General features: G+C 33.5%; 3 protein-coding genes across 3 annotated transcripts; all 3 read left to right on the plus strand.

Moving 5' to 3' along the window:
• The first annotated feature begins 710 nt into the window (after positions 1 to 710).
• Positions 711 to 9,752, plus strand: LOC115987499 (TMV resistance protein N-like). Its single transcript, XM_031111074.1, has 8 exons — positions 711 to 1,512; positions 1,860 to 3,000; positions 3,213 to 3,485; positions 3,578 to 4,387; positions 4,491 to 5,409; positions 5,592 to 5,652; positions 8,623 to 8,730; positions 9,474 to 9,752. Exons 1-5 carry the CDS (start codon positions 1,400 to 1,402, stop codon positions 5,271 to 5,273), a joined length of 3,120 nt encoding a protein of 1,039 aa, XP_030966934.1. The 5' UTR covers positions 711 to 1,399; the 3' UTR covers positions 5,274 to 5,409; positions 5,592 to 5,652; positions 8,623 to 8,730; positions 9,474 to 9,752.
• A 541-nt stretch (positions 9,753 to 10,293) lies between these two features.
• LOC115985656 (regulator of nonsense transcripts 1 homolog) lies at positions 10,294 to 12,322 on the plus strand. Its single transcript, XM_031108577.1, has 3 exons — positions 10,294 to 10,974; positions 11,704 to 12,028; positions 12,174 to 12,322. Exons 1-3 carry the CDS (start codon positions 10,294 to 10,296, stop codon positions 12,320 to 12,322), a joined length of 1,155 nt encoding a protein of 384 aa, XP_030964437.1.
• On the plus strand, positions 11,283 to 15,538 carry LOC115987501. The gene is made up of 8 exons (XM_031111075.1): positions 11,283 to 11,625; positions 11,704 to 12,028; positions 12,174 to 12,432; positions 12,516 to 12,732; positions 13,251 to 13,615; positions 14,137 to 14,271; positions 14,955 to 15,022; positions 15,215 to 15,538. Exons 3-6 carry the CDS (start codon positions 12,368 to 12,370, stop codon positions 14,246 to 14,248), a joined length of 759 nt encoding a protein of 252 aa, XP_030966935.1. The 5' UTR covers positions 11,283 to 11,625; positions 11,704 to 12,028; positions 12,174 to 12,367; the 3' UTR covers positions 14,249 to 14,271; positions 14,955 to 15,022; positions 15,215 to 15,538.
• Positions 15,539 to 15,887: the final 349 nt, after the last annotated feature.

Below are 15,887 nucleotides of genomic sequence, written 5' to 3' on the forward strand. Positions count from 1 at the left end.
GATGAGTTCGGGGAAAGACAAACATAATTGAAGGGGTGCCACAATGTGTGGTTGGCAGGTAAAGTGGAATAGTAAGCTATGAATTATAACTCCTCACATAAAAAGAGCCAAAAAATTTGTCAGTGACTTCAAATTCTTGGCTTTGTTAATCTAAAGGATGACATAATTGGCCGACGACCATGGACTCTTGGGAAATTTCTTGACAATTAACTTGAAGGTTCCTGGACTTTCTTTTTAATTTGTGGACAAACTTCTTTATCAATTATTTAATTTTTTGTTTTTGTTTTGTTTGTTTACAGTTAGATAGCTCCAACAAATAGAAATCTAATATCAAAATATTTGCTTGACTTGACTTGATTTAACTTTTTTTTTTTTTTTAATTGCATGCAATTGATTGCAATTTTTTCTTGTTGTGCTTTTACTTTTGGAAAACACAAAAAAGTATTTCTTGCTTTCGGCCATGTCCATGGGGCAACCCCACGCCAAACCCACATAACATTTGCCCAACTTTTATATATATGGGAGGGTATCAGACACAAACTTTTTCTTTTGAGGTGGGTCACAACAAAACTTTACAACCCACTACTCTTCTTTTTTAATGCGTTCTGTTCTTAATTGTTTCATTTGCTTTGTTTGGACGGTCCTAATTCTTAGTCCAAAACAGAAGGCATACTTTGTGGAAAGAGTGGTAAAGTTTCTTTCATACGTTTGAATGAATATTAGTGTGGAAAACGCGTGTTAAAGTGTTACTGTACTTAAAACTAGTGTTTACAGTACTGATAGTCTTTTACGAGGTACCTTCTTGGAAGAAAGGAAGAAAAATTGTAGACGTGTGTTTACAATGTTCTTTTTAAAAAAAGATATGCATTTTTCGTTTTCCTACACCCCACTCTCATACTTTCTTCTCTCCGATTGCATTCAAACGCATTACCTGATGCACTGATCTGATTCCTTTTTCTTTCTCTGATCAATTCACTCCTTTCTTAATCTTCTGTTTATAGATCCCATGATGTCTTTCTTGAACAATGAAGGAGCCTCTTCTTCTTTTTCTTCCACTCGCTGATGGAACTATGATGTTTTCTTGAGTTTTAGAGGTGAAGATACCCGCGAAGGTTTTACCAGTCATTTATATAAGGCTTTGTGTGACAAAGGCTGTTATACCTTCATCGATGATAAACTTCGGAGGGGAGAAGAGATTTCGGAAGAACTTATACAAGCCATAAAAAATTCATCGATTTTGGTTATTGTCTTCTCTGAAAACTATGCAAAGTCCAAATGGTGCTTGGATGAACTTGCTGAGATTGTTGACTGTAGAGAAAAGGACCAAGAGGTTCAAATTCGTCCAGTTTTTTACAATGTTGATCCATCAGAAATACGAAATCAAAAGGGAAACTTTGGAATGGCACTGGCTAACCATGAAATGAAGTTCAAGAATAACATGGATAAGGTGCAGAGGTGGAGGGATGCTCTAAGAAAAGTAGCTAATGCATCTGGATGGCATTACAAGAAAGGGTATGTATCTAATTGTTGATATCATGATTCATGAGTTTACTAATTTTGTACGGCTAATTTGGTTTGTCATAACCATTGCATGCAAAAGTATTCTATTTTGATCATATCATCTAGTACAAAGTTAGTTAGTCTACAAGGGTCCAATTACGAGTTTCTCTCATATATTTTTATACTTCGAATATGATGTTAATATCAATGACAGTTATCAAAGATATGAATTATATTCCATTTACTTTATTTTAAAACGTGTCAGCTGTGTGTTATAACTCACAATTTGATATCTTGAATTCATAGTTTATCTTCTAGTTTAACTAATTATATGTTTTCTTATGCTATGTGATTGTCAGTTGCTCTACATATAAATCTGAATCTCACTTCATTCAAAACATTGTTGAAGAGATATCAATTGCTATATTAAATTGGACGCCGTTATATGTTGCTGAATACCCTGTTGGAATAAATTCTCGTGCAGAGGCCATAGAGTCACTTTTAGATATTGGGTTAGATGAATTTTGCATGGTAGGGATTCATGGCCTTCCCGGAGTAGGAAAGACTACAATTGCAAAAGCTGTTTATAATAAAATCTCTAAACAATTTGATGGAAGCAGCTTTTTAATGAATGTCAGAGAAAATTTGGGGACATATGCTGGCATAATCACACTACTAGAGCAACTTCTTAATGACATCTTAGTGGATGAAAATTGGAGAGTGGGCAACAAATTTAGAGGAATCAGTTTAATAGAAAATAGACTTCGCTGTAAAAAGGTTTTTTTAATTCTTGATGATGTCGATGATTCGACAAGAATAGAGAATTTGCTTGGAAAATGTAATTGGTTTGCTCCCGGAAGTAGAGTCATTTTAACATTAAGAGATAGATGCTTGTTAGCTGCCCTTAAAGAAAAACTTTGTACAACTTACAAGGTCAAGGAATTCGAGGTCGAGCAATTAAACGAACATGAAGCTCTTCAACTCTTCAAAGGCCATGCCTTTTCGGGAAACAAACTTTATGATGAAGATTATTCTAAACTTGCAACTAAATTCATAGATTTTGCCAATGGCCTTCCACTAGCTCTAGAAATAATAGCTCGTGATTTGTGTGGAAAAGCTAAAGATGAATGGGAAAGTGCATTAGATATTTATAACAAAATCCCTAATGAAGACATTCAAAAAATACTTAGAGTAAGTTACGATGGATTGCATGAAACCGAGAAAAATATTTTTCTCGATATTGCATGTTTCTTCAAAGGATGGAACAAAGATTATGTTGTAAAGATATTAGATGCTTGTGGATTATGTCCTGGCTTTGGTATTCCGAGACTTGTTAATAAATGTCTCATAACTATTGACAAATTTGGTAGATTGTCAATGCATGACTTGATTCAACAAATGGGCAAGGAAGTTGTTCGACAAGAAGCACCAGACATTCTCAGAAAACGTAGCAGGTTATGTTGTTATAAGGATTCACTTAAAGTACTAACTACATATAAGGTATAAGTTCTTTTTCTTCAATTGTTTTGCTCTTTAATTTTTTTTTTTCTTTTTCACTAGCTACAAGTACTGTATTTTTTTTCTTTAAATTTTTTTAACTTTTTATAAAAATTAGTTCATCAATATTTTTTTTTGGCTTAAAATTTCAAATTCATTTTACATTTTGAAAATTCTATTATTTTCTATGGTTGACTTGATGCTTCTCCAATTAGGGTTCAAAACACATTCGGGGTATAATGTTACATTCGCCTCAACAAGTAAAGGTGCAACTACACACTGAAGCTTTCAGAAAGATGGAAAATCTCAAATTTCTAATAGTTGAGAATGTACATATATGTAAACCACTTGAATTTCTTCCCAACAATTTAATACTTCTTAAGTGGCCCTATTATCCTTTTGATTGGCCATTAGAATATTTTCCTAAACAACTTGTTGCTATTGAGATGCCACACAGTCGCATCAGATTGCCAAAGCTAATCAAGCAGGTATGATTATGTGTATTTTTAAGTTGGGATTTTTGTTAAATTTTTATTTCAAATTTTGTTTTAGTTAACTTTTGATTTTTTCCACCCTACAGGAGTACCGGTTAGAAAATTTGACAAACGTCAATTTTGAAGATTGTGAATTTATTAGGATTTTACCTAAATTATGGGCCCCAAATTTAGAGTATTTGAACCTCTCTTATTGTAAAAATTTAGTTAAATTACCTAAATTATGGGCCCCAAAATTAGAGGATTTGAACCTCTCTTATTGTGAAAATTTAGTTGAGATTGATGAATGCTTTGGATATCTTGAAAAGCTTAGAATATGGTATCTCAGTGGTTGCATAAAACTTCAATTTCTTCCGAGCCAACTCAGGTTGAAATCTCTTATTGCTTTTTATCTTACTGGCTGCTCAAGGCTTGAGAAGCTCCCTGATTTTCATCAAGAAATGGAATGTTTAGTGGGTTTATATTTAAGTGGGAGTGGTATTAGAGAGGTGCCTTCATCAATCGAGCATCTCACTAAGCTTAAAAAATTAATCATTTATAATTGCAAAAACCTTCGGGATCTTCCAGATAGCATTTGTAAATTGCAACGGCTTTGGGAATTGTCGACTTCTACTACCAAATTGAGACCGACGTGCAATTCTTTTGACAGCTCTTCCGAGGGCTATGAATTAGATCTTTTGATGATGCCTGATTACTTCCCCGCATTGATAAGTTTAGATCTATCTGAAGCCAATATTGTTACCATCCCTAAAAGCATTAGCAGATTTCCCAAATTAGAGTACCTTTCTATTGCGAATTGCAAGCTTCTTCGTGAAATTCAAGGACTTCCACAATGGACAAGGGTGAACAATTGCATGTTGTTGGATTCTCAATCAGCCAGCGGGCTATTGAACCAGGTTTCTCTCTCTTTCTTTAAGAAACAATTTTTGTTACTTTCTCTAAATACTTTACGAGATTTGCTAAATGAAAAAATATCTTGAATTTTCTAATTGCATGCAGGTAATAGAAATTATTGGGATTTTACCAAATAGAGTATGTGGTAGTGCAAGAAGCACCAATTACTTCCCATCTGAATCTGAAGGTGGGGACATATCAATGGATCGGCAGTTCTCCAATCATTCCCCATCTGAAATTGAGGGCGTTGAATATGAAAATGGAAAGCGTACTATTATTTTTTGGAAAACTGAGATGCCAAAATGGTTTAATCATCAAAGTGTTGAAAATTCCATAATTTTCTGGGTTGGTCGCAAATTTCCAAAATTGGCTGTCGGTATTGCTTTTGGACCACTGGGCTTTGATGGCTATGTTTACATTTCCATCAATAGTTATAAAAGACGTGGATATGCGTATATTAGAGAGAATAGAGATAATTGTAATCTACGGTTATATTCTCCACCTCAACAGTCTCTGCAGAAGCATTTGAATAAATCAAATCCAACTGACCAGAATCATGTTGAGGTTACATATATAAGCCTAAACCCACGTATGGTTGGCGGTGCGAGTGCGAATCGTATAAAAAGGTGGGGGGTCCACGTAGAATGCATCTGTCCTCCTCAAGAATCTGCTATACCTAACTTGCCCCTTCTAACTGCCGGATACGATAATGATGATGATGTTGATTACTGGCGTGAGTTGCCATTTTATGTATCTGATGATAATGAAGAATATCAGTCTCCTCTGGTTCATGATGACACATCTATGTCGTGCATGAGTTGGCTAGTTGGGCCCACCACCAAGCTTTTTAAGCTATTTTGCTTTTGCTGCACCAGAGATTTTTCTTGAAAGGGTTACTGAACTGAGGCCCTTAGGCCTTGGTTGAGTTTTGTTTGTTTTACACTTCAATGGCCCAAGACTTTGTAAACTTCAGTCTCTATTCATCGTGGTTTCTGTCTGTTTTCCTCTTGCATTTGATGACAAGGTATGTTTCCCTTTTTGGTAGCACTGTTTCATTTGCATCTTTTACCCAATGGCAATGGATATCATATCAACTTATAAGTATTTATTGTGTTTCTGTAAAAACAATTGGGAACTGAATAAGTTTCTGAACTTAAAAATTATTATTTTATTTCTGTTAATTGATCTTTTTTTTGGTTAATGCAGTTGATTGGGATGGTTGCAGTTGAAGTCACTGGTTGGCCCCGGATTTCCTTCTGCCTTGGATGTGAGCTCAGTCTTGTTTTCTTTTGTATGATTTTATTTTTTTATATCTGATTTGTCAAATTGAGATGCATAATTTCTGCTTAGCTTACCATGTGGCCTTCTCGTGGTGAGGAAAAATCTTGCAATTGTTTCCTGGTTTTATTTATTCGTTTGGACTTAATTGGTTTCTTAATTTAAAATGGCTGTGCATATTAATGTCTAAGAAATGCACATTTTTTCTTATTTCTTATTGTCGCTATTTTTCCGAAGTAATGAAAAAGTCTAAGAAATGGGACACAAGAAATGCAAATTCTGAAACAGCTTTCAAGATTATCTTCTGCATAATCCTAACAAGTTATGAGATTGATATAATACTGGCCAAAATTGTGTGCAATGATATCTTCCTTATGTGTAATTCTATATTTTAAATATCATAAGCAATAGATAGTATTTCAATTAGGTAGTATCACTGTCCTCTGCCATTTTTTCTTCAGGTTCAACCTGAATTACTTGAATTTTACAACTAGTGAACAAAACTATCAAAGGCCCATGTAAATATGAAAATAAAATTACTTTCAATGCTTAACTGGACAAATGAATTAAAGTTAGATTTTATTCAAGTTCATTGAAATCCGACTCTTTGTGGTTTGGGAAAACGACCCTCCAATCCAAACTTGAAGGAAAAAAAACACTTCCCCCTCTTGACATGTAATTGAGCAAACTTTGTTAAATTAATATTAAAAATATTGTGTACTAACTTGGGTGGATTTTTAAAATTATCTTATTTTATAATTAAATTTCATTATTTTAAATTTTTATTTAAAATGTATTTTAAAATATTAAGTGTAAATTTTGCTTATTATTCTTTTTTTAACAGATTATGGCAAGATTTTCCGTTGTAAGCAGGGCCAGCCCTAGGCCTAGGCCACTTAGGCCACCGCCTAAGGCCCCTTACTAGAGAAAGGCCCCAAAAATTGGGGCAAAATTTGATATATTTAAAAAAAAAAAAAATTTGAGATGTAGGAAAAAAAATTAGTTTTTCATCTTTTTTCGACATTTATAAAATCTTATAGAATTGATTAATGTTAGAGATAATACAACTTTAAATACATGGGTCTTACAAATATATGTGTCATTATTCATAAAAAATAATTTGGATTGGAAAATGCTAGAAATACTATAAATTTAAGTACATGGGTCTTATAAATTGATGGGACAATTAATATGATTTGTGAACATCAACAACTTATTAAATACATTTTTGAATTACTTTTTGTAATTGTTGATACATCTTTGTAAGTCTCATGTTGTAAAATTTATAATATCTCTAATTTTATATATTCAAATGTTTGTTTATTATTTTCTTGAAGTGTCACTAATCACATTCATTGTTACATCATTTCCAAGTTTTATTATAGTAAAATTTGTTATAGCTTTAGCATTTTTCCAACAAAAAAAAAAAGTAATACAAAATAAAAAGAATAAATTTTTGTTATATAAAAATTATGATATTAAACACTAGTTAAATATTATTTAAGTAGGTTCCTTAAAAAAATTATTTAAGTGATAATATTATTTAAGTAGGTTCCTCCAATTTTGTTGGCTGCCTCTGCTTGTAAGTGTTTTGATGCTTGATAAATTTTGCATTTTTATTCTAAATTTATCAATTATATTTTTTTACTAACAATGGTTAAATTTTCGTAAAGAGATTCTAATGAAAATTTTAAACATTTCATTACTAATATAAACAAAAGGGGGTTGGAGTGTTAATTTCTTCGAATCTTAAGAAAGGGGAGTGCTTTTTTCCTTCAAATTTAGGGTGGAGTGTTCTTTTTCCAAACCTGGAAGAGGAGTGTAATTACCCCCATTTTATTTTTATTTAAAAAAAAAAAAAGAAGAGTTAGCTAGATTACGCCAGCCTTCAGGCCGGACTCTCAAGTTAAAGCCTATCATTTTTGGATGCAACCAACCCTTATAGATGCCCACCAACGGACTCCCGTTGGTAACGGGACTCGAACCTAGGTGGGTTTGAATCTTTATTCCTTCTTCATCAAGGCTCTGTTCGGCTGTTCCTGTGTATATAAAACAGAGCTCTAGACTATTGTAGACTATCTCAAATGGTGAAGCACATTGGCTGTCATTATTCTCCTAATAAATTTAAAACTTAAAAAAAGCTTGTAATCTCAAAAGGCAGAATGTAGTTAAAGCAAAAGTCATAAAGTGAAGCAAAAATTATGAAGTGAAAATAATAAAGATTCTGATTCTTCAGTCCATGACTAATCCATTTGGGAAATAAAATTACACTAAAGAAGAAGAAAGCGGTCGACAAGGGCTGCTATTCATTCACTGTTTTTCTGAGAAAGAAATTGAGAAAAAGGCTACTCATTCTCACACTCATTATGAGTTGTTATTTGCTCATATTTAACTATTCTTGCTCCACAAATAAAAAAAAATAAAAAAAAAACCACCATACATGCTCAATAATTTGTCACGTACACATATGCTCACCAATATCCACAGCGTTCCTGGCTTGTGCAAACCAGGTACGTTGTAGTACTACACCATGCAACTTACTATGCTCGCATGTTCATACCAAGAGGTGCAAACCTTGCAACTGCTATGCGTTGTGTTCGAGGACTGTGTGCATTGTATTTGTATCTCTTTTTCTCCAATTATTTAATGTCTGTGAAAAATAACTCGTACCATATAAAACGTAAATGAATAGACCAGATTGAAGACCAAAAGGCATACGTGTAAGTCCATTGATATGGTGATCCTTCTAGGCCTTTCATTTACTAGGACCTGTTGAGCTATCTATTGATCAATATGTTAATATACAGTATAAATGTAAAAGTGATCAGAACCCAAACACAAAAAATGTCAAAACATGTGGATGATAGCTAGAATGAGTAATGTACATGTGTCATAGTTATTTTGGCCAATGATATATTGAGTATACTGAAGATAACAAGAATCTGAAATAATGATGCAGAAGAAGACTGAGGTGAAGAAGGAAGAAATTCCGGGTAGAGGCTTAGTAGATTTGGTATTCTCTTGGTCTCTCAAGGATGTTCTCAATGAAGATCTTTACAAATACCAGGTTTGTCCACCATGTAGCCCTCACTCTCCTCATTGTAGATGTGGATAACAGAACCAATTATAATTATACAGAACGGTTTTACTTTTTTTTTTTTTTTTTTAATTTTCCAAAATACCATTTTCTTTTCCCTTTTAGTCTTACTTTCTTTTTCATGTATTGCTGAATCATTGCATTTTTGAATTGTACTAGTTGGAATAGTATCCTTTCCATATTCACTTGGTAGCTGATTCCCAGACTTTTACATATTTAAAATTATTGTTTTACACTCCTTAATGTATAGTTTGTTCACACTTTCACACAAAGTGTCCACTTTTTTCAAGAATGTCTATACTTAACACATGATGTGTTCGGATAAGAGGCAATCAAATCCCTTTACGTATTGACTTGTTTATCTCTTAGAGAAAGAAATATTGCTTCTGGAGTATTGAATAATTACTCTAAAATCCTCATCATGATAGGCAAAGATAATGTGCTACAACTACTTGGTATTATGTGTAGTTGTTAGCCTATGCACTGAGTTCATTTATTGTGATTTGATTTAACTAATTGATACAAAATTGATGGTAACTTGGAGTTGGATGTAGTTCTTTTCGTGCAAAGATATAGCCTTGCTTTGCAATTATATTCATATCATGTTTATCACAATTCTAGCTACCTGTGCTTATTGGCCATTAAAAAAAAAAGAAAAAAAAAGCTACATGTACTTATCTGCTTTCTGATGATAATTATTGATTCTCTAACAGATGAGAAAGATCCCACAGTCATTCTCCTCGACGAAAGAGTACATGGCCTCATTCTGTGATCCACTTGCTGAAGAAACACATGCTGACTTGTTGTCAGGCATGTCAACTCTATCTCAAGCACCTACACGTGAAATATTTTTTGTCAAAAAATTTGTGAAATGGAAAACACCCAAAGACCTCTTTTACCATGTTACACTTGAAAGTGTGAGGAAATTCAAGGATCGTGGTGGGAGATATGAACCTGTGGCTCGGGACCTCATTGCCATAACAGATGTGAGACCAAAATGCATTGCGGATTTAGTAAGCCCAACAGATCCTATCTTGTTGCTTTTGTTCTGAGTGTGAGACAAGAAAGTTGTATGACAATATTATCCTCAAAGCCTATCTTGTTTAAAAAAGACAAGAACAAGAAGAGAGAGACTCTTTATGGCATTGAACTCTAAGCTGGAAGGTGGGAACTTAAACATCATTCAGAATGTGCTGCAATATAGTTCAGTGGTAAGAATTATTGCTTATTTCGTCTGGCATATTGATATTAGGCTTAAATATGTTCTTGTTGGTTCTAATATTTAGTACATGAGCGATTTTTTCCCTAGAAATTTAAAGTTATTGCTTTTTAGTCCCTTAAATGACGTGGTAAACTAAAAACTGACATGTCATCACTCTACATGAACTAAAAGTGATCATTTTAAGGGTAAAAAGGGTTCACTTTAAACTTTAGGAACTAAAATCTCTCGAGTTAGGGACAAAAAGTGTATTTTGGCTTGATATTATTCTTGGCAATAATTAATTTTGAGAACCTTTCTTTACATCATGTAGAATGCCAGAAATTGTACTGCCTGCCTTTTGGAAAAAAAATTGCAGTGCTGCCTTTGCAGACGTTAGGTACAGAATCTGCTCTTCTGATTTAAATGACTCCCAAAAAGATGCAGTTTTAAGCTGCTTGGTAACTAGGGAATGCCACCATCAGAGTACTGTCAAACTAATATGGGGCCCTCCGGGGACTGGGAAAACCAAGACAGTTGGTTTCATGTTATGCTCTCTTCTTAGAATGAAATGCAGAACACTTACATGTGCCCCAACCAATACTGCTCTTTTAGTAGTGACGCAGCGGCTTCTAAAGAATGTGACAGGGTCACTTGAATATGATACTTATGGGCTTGGAGATGTGGTTTTGTTTGGGAATAGTGAGCGAATGAAGATTTTCGTTCGTCCTGAACTCCTTGATGTATTCCTTGATAACCGTGTTAAAATACTATATGAATGCCTTGTTTCATCATCTGGTTGGAAAGGTAGTTTACTATCAATGATGTGTTTGCTGGAGGACCATAAACGCCAATATGAGTTGTACTTGAATGAAAGAAGCATGAGAGACAATAAGGAGGGCAAAATTGAAGGGATGTCTAAAAATAAAGGGAGAAACAGGATCCAGGGAAAGGAGATTGATCAATCCTTTGAAGACAAGAAGGGCAAGAAAAATATAAAGAAAGTTATTGTTCAAGTCTTAAATGAAAACAAAAACAAGAAAACACTGGAGATTTTTCCTTCTGAGAAGGAAAAGAAATTAGAGAATGAGGAAATTCAAAACAAATGTGATGATCCTTTATCTTTTGAGGAGTTTATTCAGAGAAGATTTGATTGCATTTTAAAGCGTCTCAATTACTGTATTGTAAATTTGTATACACACTTACCTACTTCTTTTATTTCATTAGAAGTGGTAAAGAACATGAACTTGGCTCTTGATTTTCTCAGATCTCTTGAAACATTGTTGTGTACTGATACCGTTGCTGATAATGAAATCTAGTTTTGTGAAAATGAACAAAGCAGACTTGGTAACTTAATGAAATCTAGTTTTGTGAGAAAAGATTTCCTTCAGATACTTAGATCACTTCCCCAAAAATTCCCTGTTCCAGATTTTAGATGTGGGGATGAGATAAAAAAATTCTGCCTGGAGAATTCATGTCTATTTTTCTGCACTGTATCAAGTTCTGCTAAATTGCATGAAGTAATGGTTAAATGGGAAGTACTGGTTATAGATGAAGCTGCTCAGCTAAAGGAATGTGAATGAACCATTCCTTTACAACTTCCTGGCCTCCACCATGCTATTCTCATTGGAGACGAGCAGCAACTTCCTGCGATGGTTAAAAGCAAGGTTTAGAGTTTTATCTGTCTTTCTGCCTTTATGAATTATTAATAGATTTTATGTATCCTTAAAATTTGCTATTATTAGGTTTCTGAGAAAGCTGAATTTGGGAGAAGTTTTCTACAGAGGCTGGTATTGCTAGGACAAAAGAAAGAACTTCTTAATGTCCGGCACAGGATGCATCCATCCATAAGCTTATTTCCAAATAGGGTGTTCTATGAAAATCAGATTTTGGATGGTCCCAATGTCAAAGAAAGAAGGCATGAGAAGCGTTTCCTTCAGGGAAATATGTTCGGCTCCTACTCTTTCATTAATGTAGCACATGGAAAAGAGGAATTTGATAGCAGCCACAGTCTCAAAAATATGGTTGAGGTTGCTGTGGCGTCTGAGATAGTTGCAAGTCTTTTCAAAGGTATGTATAAATTTGGAACTAATCCTAGTCTCCATTTTGCTGAAATGTTATGCTAGGAATTTTAAATTATGGTCAGCTTGATGATAGATCATTTTATGAGTACAATGACTCTCTTTTTTATTTGTTTCTCTTGCCACTGCTAAAGAATCTGTTTTCACAAAGAAGAAAGTCAAAGTTGGTATCATCTCACCATACAAGGCACAAGTCTATGCAATTGGAGAGAAGGTGAAAAACTACAGTGCTGACTTTAAAGATGACTTTTCAATTAGTGTTCACTCTGTTGATGGGTTCTAGGGTGGTGAGGAGGATGTGATAATTGTCTCTATTGTCAGATGTAATATGAATGGAGTAGTTAGTTTTCTTAAATATCGTCAAAGAGCAAATGTGGCACTAACCCGTGCAAGGTAATACATTGCATACTTGAGTCTTGACATATTTTGAGGCTTTGGTGGCTTTTGCATTAATTAGGCACGCTTTCACTCTACAGGCATTGCCTTTGGATATTGGGAAATGAAGCAACTTTAATTAAAAGGTGCACTATTTGGAAGGATTTAGTCATCGATGCCAGGAAGCAGGGGTGTTTCTACAATGCTGATGAAGACAAAAGCTTGGCCCAGGCTATTACAGTTGCATTGGTTGAACATAACCAAATACACATTTTACTCTACATGGATTCCTTTCTGTTCAAAAAGGCCAGATGGAAGGTATGCTGATTAAATTATTTTTTTTCCTTTTACTATTTTTAATGATACATCAACTATTGTTTCTAGTTTCTATGCTTCTCTTATCAAAAAGTATGAGCTGAAATTTTTTTTTATTTCATATATGGTAGTTTCTTTTTGATAATATGAAGAATTTATTGACCTCAGTTTCTATTTTGTCCATAAAGTTAGTATGGTTTGTTCATAATATAATAAAACTGCTCAAAAAATGAAGGGGAAAAGATTTAATCATTGTGTCTCAGTTTTGTTCTTCCCCTTGAACAGATATTATTAGGGGAACAACATATTAAAATTGATTTTACACATCCAAGTGAGTTCATTTTTATTAATTTCCATTTACTTCTTAATCACAATTTTACGCTAGGAACCAAAGCATAGATAATATTCAATATAGGAGGCTGAGGCTTTTGGAATTTGAATTCCATATTCCTCAATTCATTAGGTTTAAACAATAATCAATTGACCCTCACTAATTTTTTATTTTTTATTTATTAATCTAGGTCTCTTTCAGCAATGATTTTTTGAAATCCATGTCGAAAGTTGAAAATGCTGAGACTTGTAAAGAAGTGCTTACTTTATTGGAAAATCTTGCAAATGGTTGGCGTCAACCTCTCGAAGTGAAAAAACTCTTTTACCATCATGGAACTTCTTCCCAATTATTAGAGCAATACAAGGTCAATGGGTTGCTAAATCTTGTTTGGACGGTTGACATACTTAAGGAGAATTCATATTACTTTCAGATTTTGAAGGTCTGGGACATTTTGCCATTATCTGAAATGCCAAGACTAGCAAATTGTCTTGATATCTTATTTGAGAATTACACAGTGGATAAGATGAATCGCTGCAAACACAAAAGTCTCAACAGGTATGCATTTGTCTGTATTCATACTTGTCAATTAGCTTTTAATAATTTTTTCCCATGATTGTGGAAGATGTGATTTCTGAAGTCAAAATGGTGATTGGTGAACTTCGTTTTTTTTTTTTTTTTTCCTACTCTACAATCTTTGAACCTTTGACGTTGGGTATAGCTACAAATTCAGCTAACCACCTATTCTAGTTAGATTTCCTAGTTGGAGGCATATGGTATAATCAAGTTGGCCTTAACCAAAGAAATTTGTCAAATAGAGTTTTAGAAGGCAGTTCAAGATTCTTCATTTATTAATATAGGTATATATATTGTAGACACATAAATATAACTAGACAGGGAGAGAGAAGACCTCAATATATTTTTATAATTACTACTTAAGCATGGACATTGTTCCAGAATATGTGCTTAAGGCCTGAAGGGTGTGGGAAAGAAGAAATTTTAAACTTTTATGTTGGATTTCTCAAATTTGGGAAGAATGTGTGTTGTGGAAACCTAACTCAAAGTTTTATTTGCTATAGGTCTTTGGTGGTTCCAATGAGATGGCCAATAGGCTCAAATAGTTGTACAGAAGCTGATCCTATGCAATCACTATCAGAACCGTTGGCTTCACTTAGTCTGAGGGATGATTGAGAATCATCATCTACAACTTTTAGGCAAGTAACAAGTTCAAATTTTCAGCAATTATTTTATTAGTCAATTTTTCTTACTTTAGAATAGGTTAAACAAATTTAAATAGAGAGTGTAGAGCAGTTTTTATTCAATCTTAAGTATGCATTGCATTGTTGAATGGGAGTTACCATGTTGCTGGAGTAAGGTGTTAGTTAAAAACATCGACAGTAAGTTTTGTTATACTTTAGGCCAACTAGCACTACTACTTGTTGAAATCCTGATATTGCACATAATGTGACCAGAAAATGCTCATGTTGGTATAGGAAGAAATCCTTATACATGACTTTAAATTATGTCTAGATACAAGTGATTTTCTTTCCTTTGACTTTTTGTGGTCCTTGTCTAAATGGAAAATTCCTAGGTCATACAATATTAGATCACTAATTACTTTTGATAATAGCTTTTGTCATTCTCAATATAGTTCTTGATTTGTGACACATCTAATTATCATTATTGATATATCATATATTATTAATATTTTGGTGTGCAACATTGTAAAATAATTCCTTTGTAACCTTATTTTGACTAGTATTTGAAGGCTTCAATCTGCATAATTAGAACCTCATGTCATTTTTTTTCCTTACTTTCTCTCATGTGAGAAACATGCATGTTAAATTGAAGGCTAGTTTAAAGAGATTACTATTTTTCCAATCAATATGATATGCAGAAATAAGTCAACTATGGGGAGAAGTGATGTCACGAAGTGGTTAATAAATTTTCCAGTTGACTAATGAGGTATGTTTACATTCTTCTTGGGACAACTGATAATTTAACATGATCAATCATTGAGTCAATATTTGAATTTAAGTAGTAGTTTGAAAATGTTGTGAGACTTATTATCTTTAACTTTTAATATCTTATTATTATTAGACTCTAGCTAATATGGATAGATCTATAATTATCACTTCTTGTTCTGTTTGGATGCAGGTCATTGGGTTGGCAGTCATGATTCCTCAAACAAAGATCATAACCATCACCAGCCATGTTTCTTACATATTATACATGTCCTACCCATCTTAACTACATTCAATGCACATTTGTTCTTATTTCTTATTTTGTTTTCTTTTTCTAAAGTATTGAAAAACTCTACTATGGTTAGAGGATTTAAACTAAGAATATAATACTCTCTTGAGAAAGACTGCTGCCCATCTGTCTGTATTTGCATGCAATTTCATGCAAAAAAGCATTTTGATCTTATTTGCATTAAGTGCTATTGCATCATGATCCTGCATTATTGCAATTTCTTAGACTGCTTGATTGTCAACATTGATGCAGCAACTTAATACAAAACAATCAAATGCACAATTTCAGTCTAATTAATGAACACCTGCTATCCTCTGCTAGAAAGTTTCTGATTGTGAACTATATATAGAAGGAGACATCTTGCATCTTCTAGACGACTTATGAATTTCATAGAATAGTATTATAGCAACCAAGAAAGAGAAGTCAAAGGTAACAACATGGTTGCTCATGATTAGTGCCTACTTATGAGATAAATGACACTTAATCAGAGGCCTATACTAGCAATTTTTTTTCCCAGTATTACCTTCTGTGAAAGAAAATTTTATAGTCAAAATCAAACTAATCAATCAATAAATTG

Source organism: Quercus lobata, chromosome 4 (assembly GCF_001633185.2).
Source record: "Quercus lobata isolate SW786 chromosome 4, ValleyOak3.0 Primary Assembly, whole genome shotgun sequence".
Classification (NCBI taxonomy): Eukaryota; Viridiplantae; Streptophyta; class Magnoliopsida; order Fagales; family Fagaceae; genus Quercus; species Quercus lobata.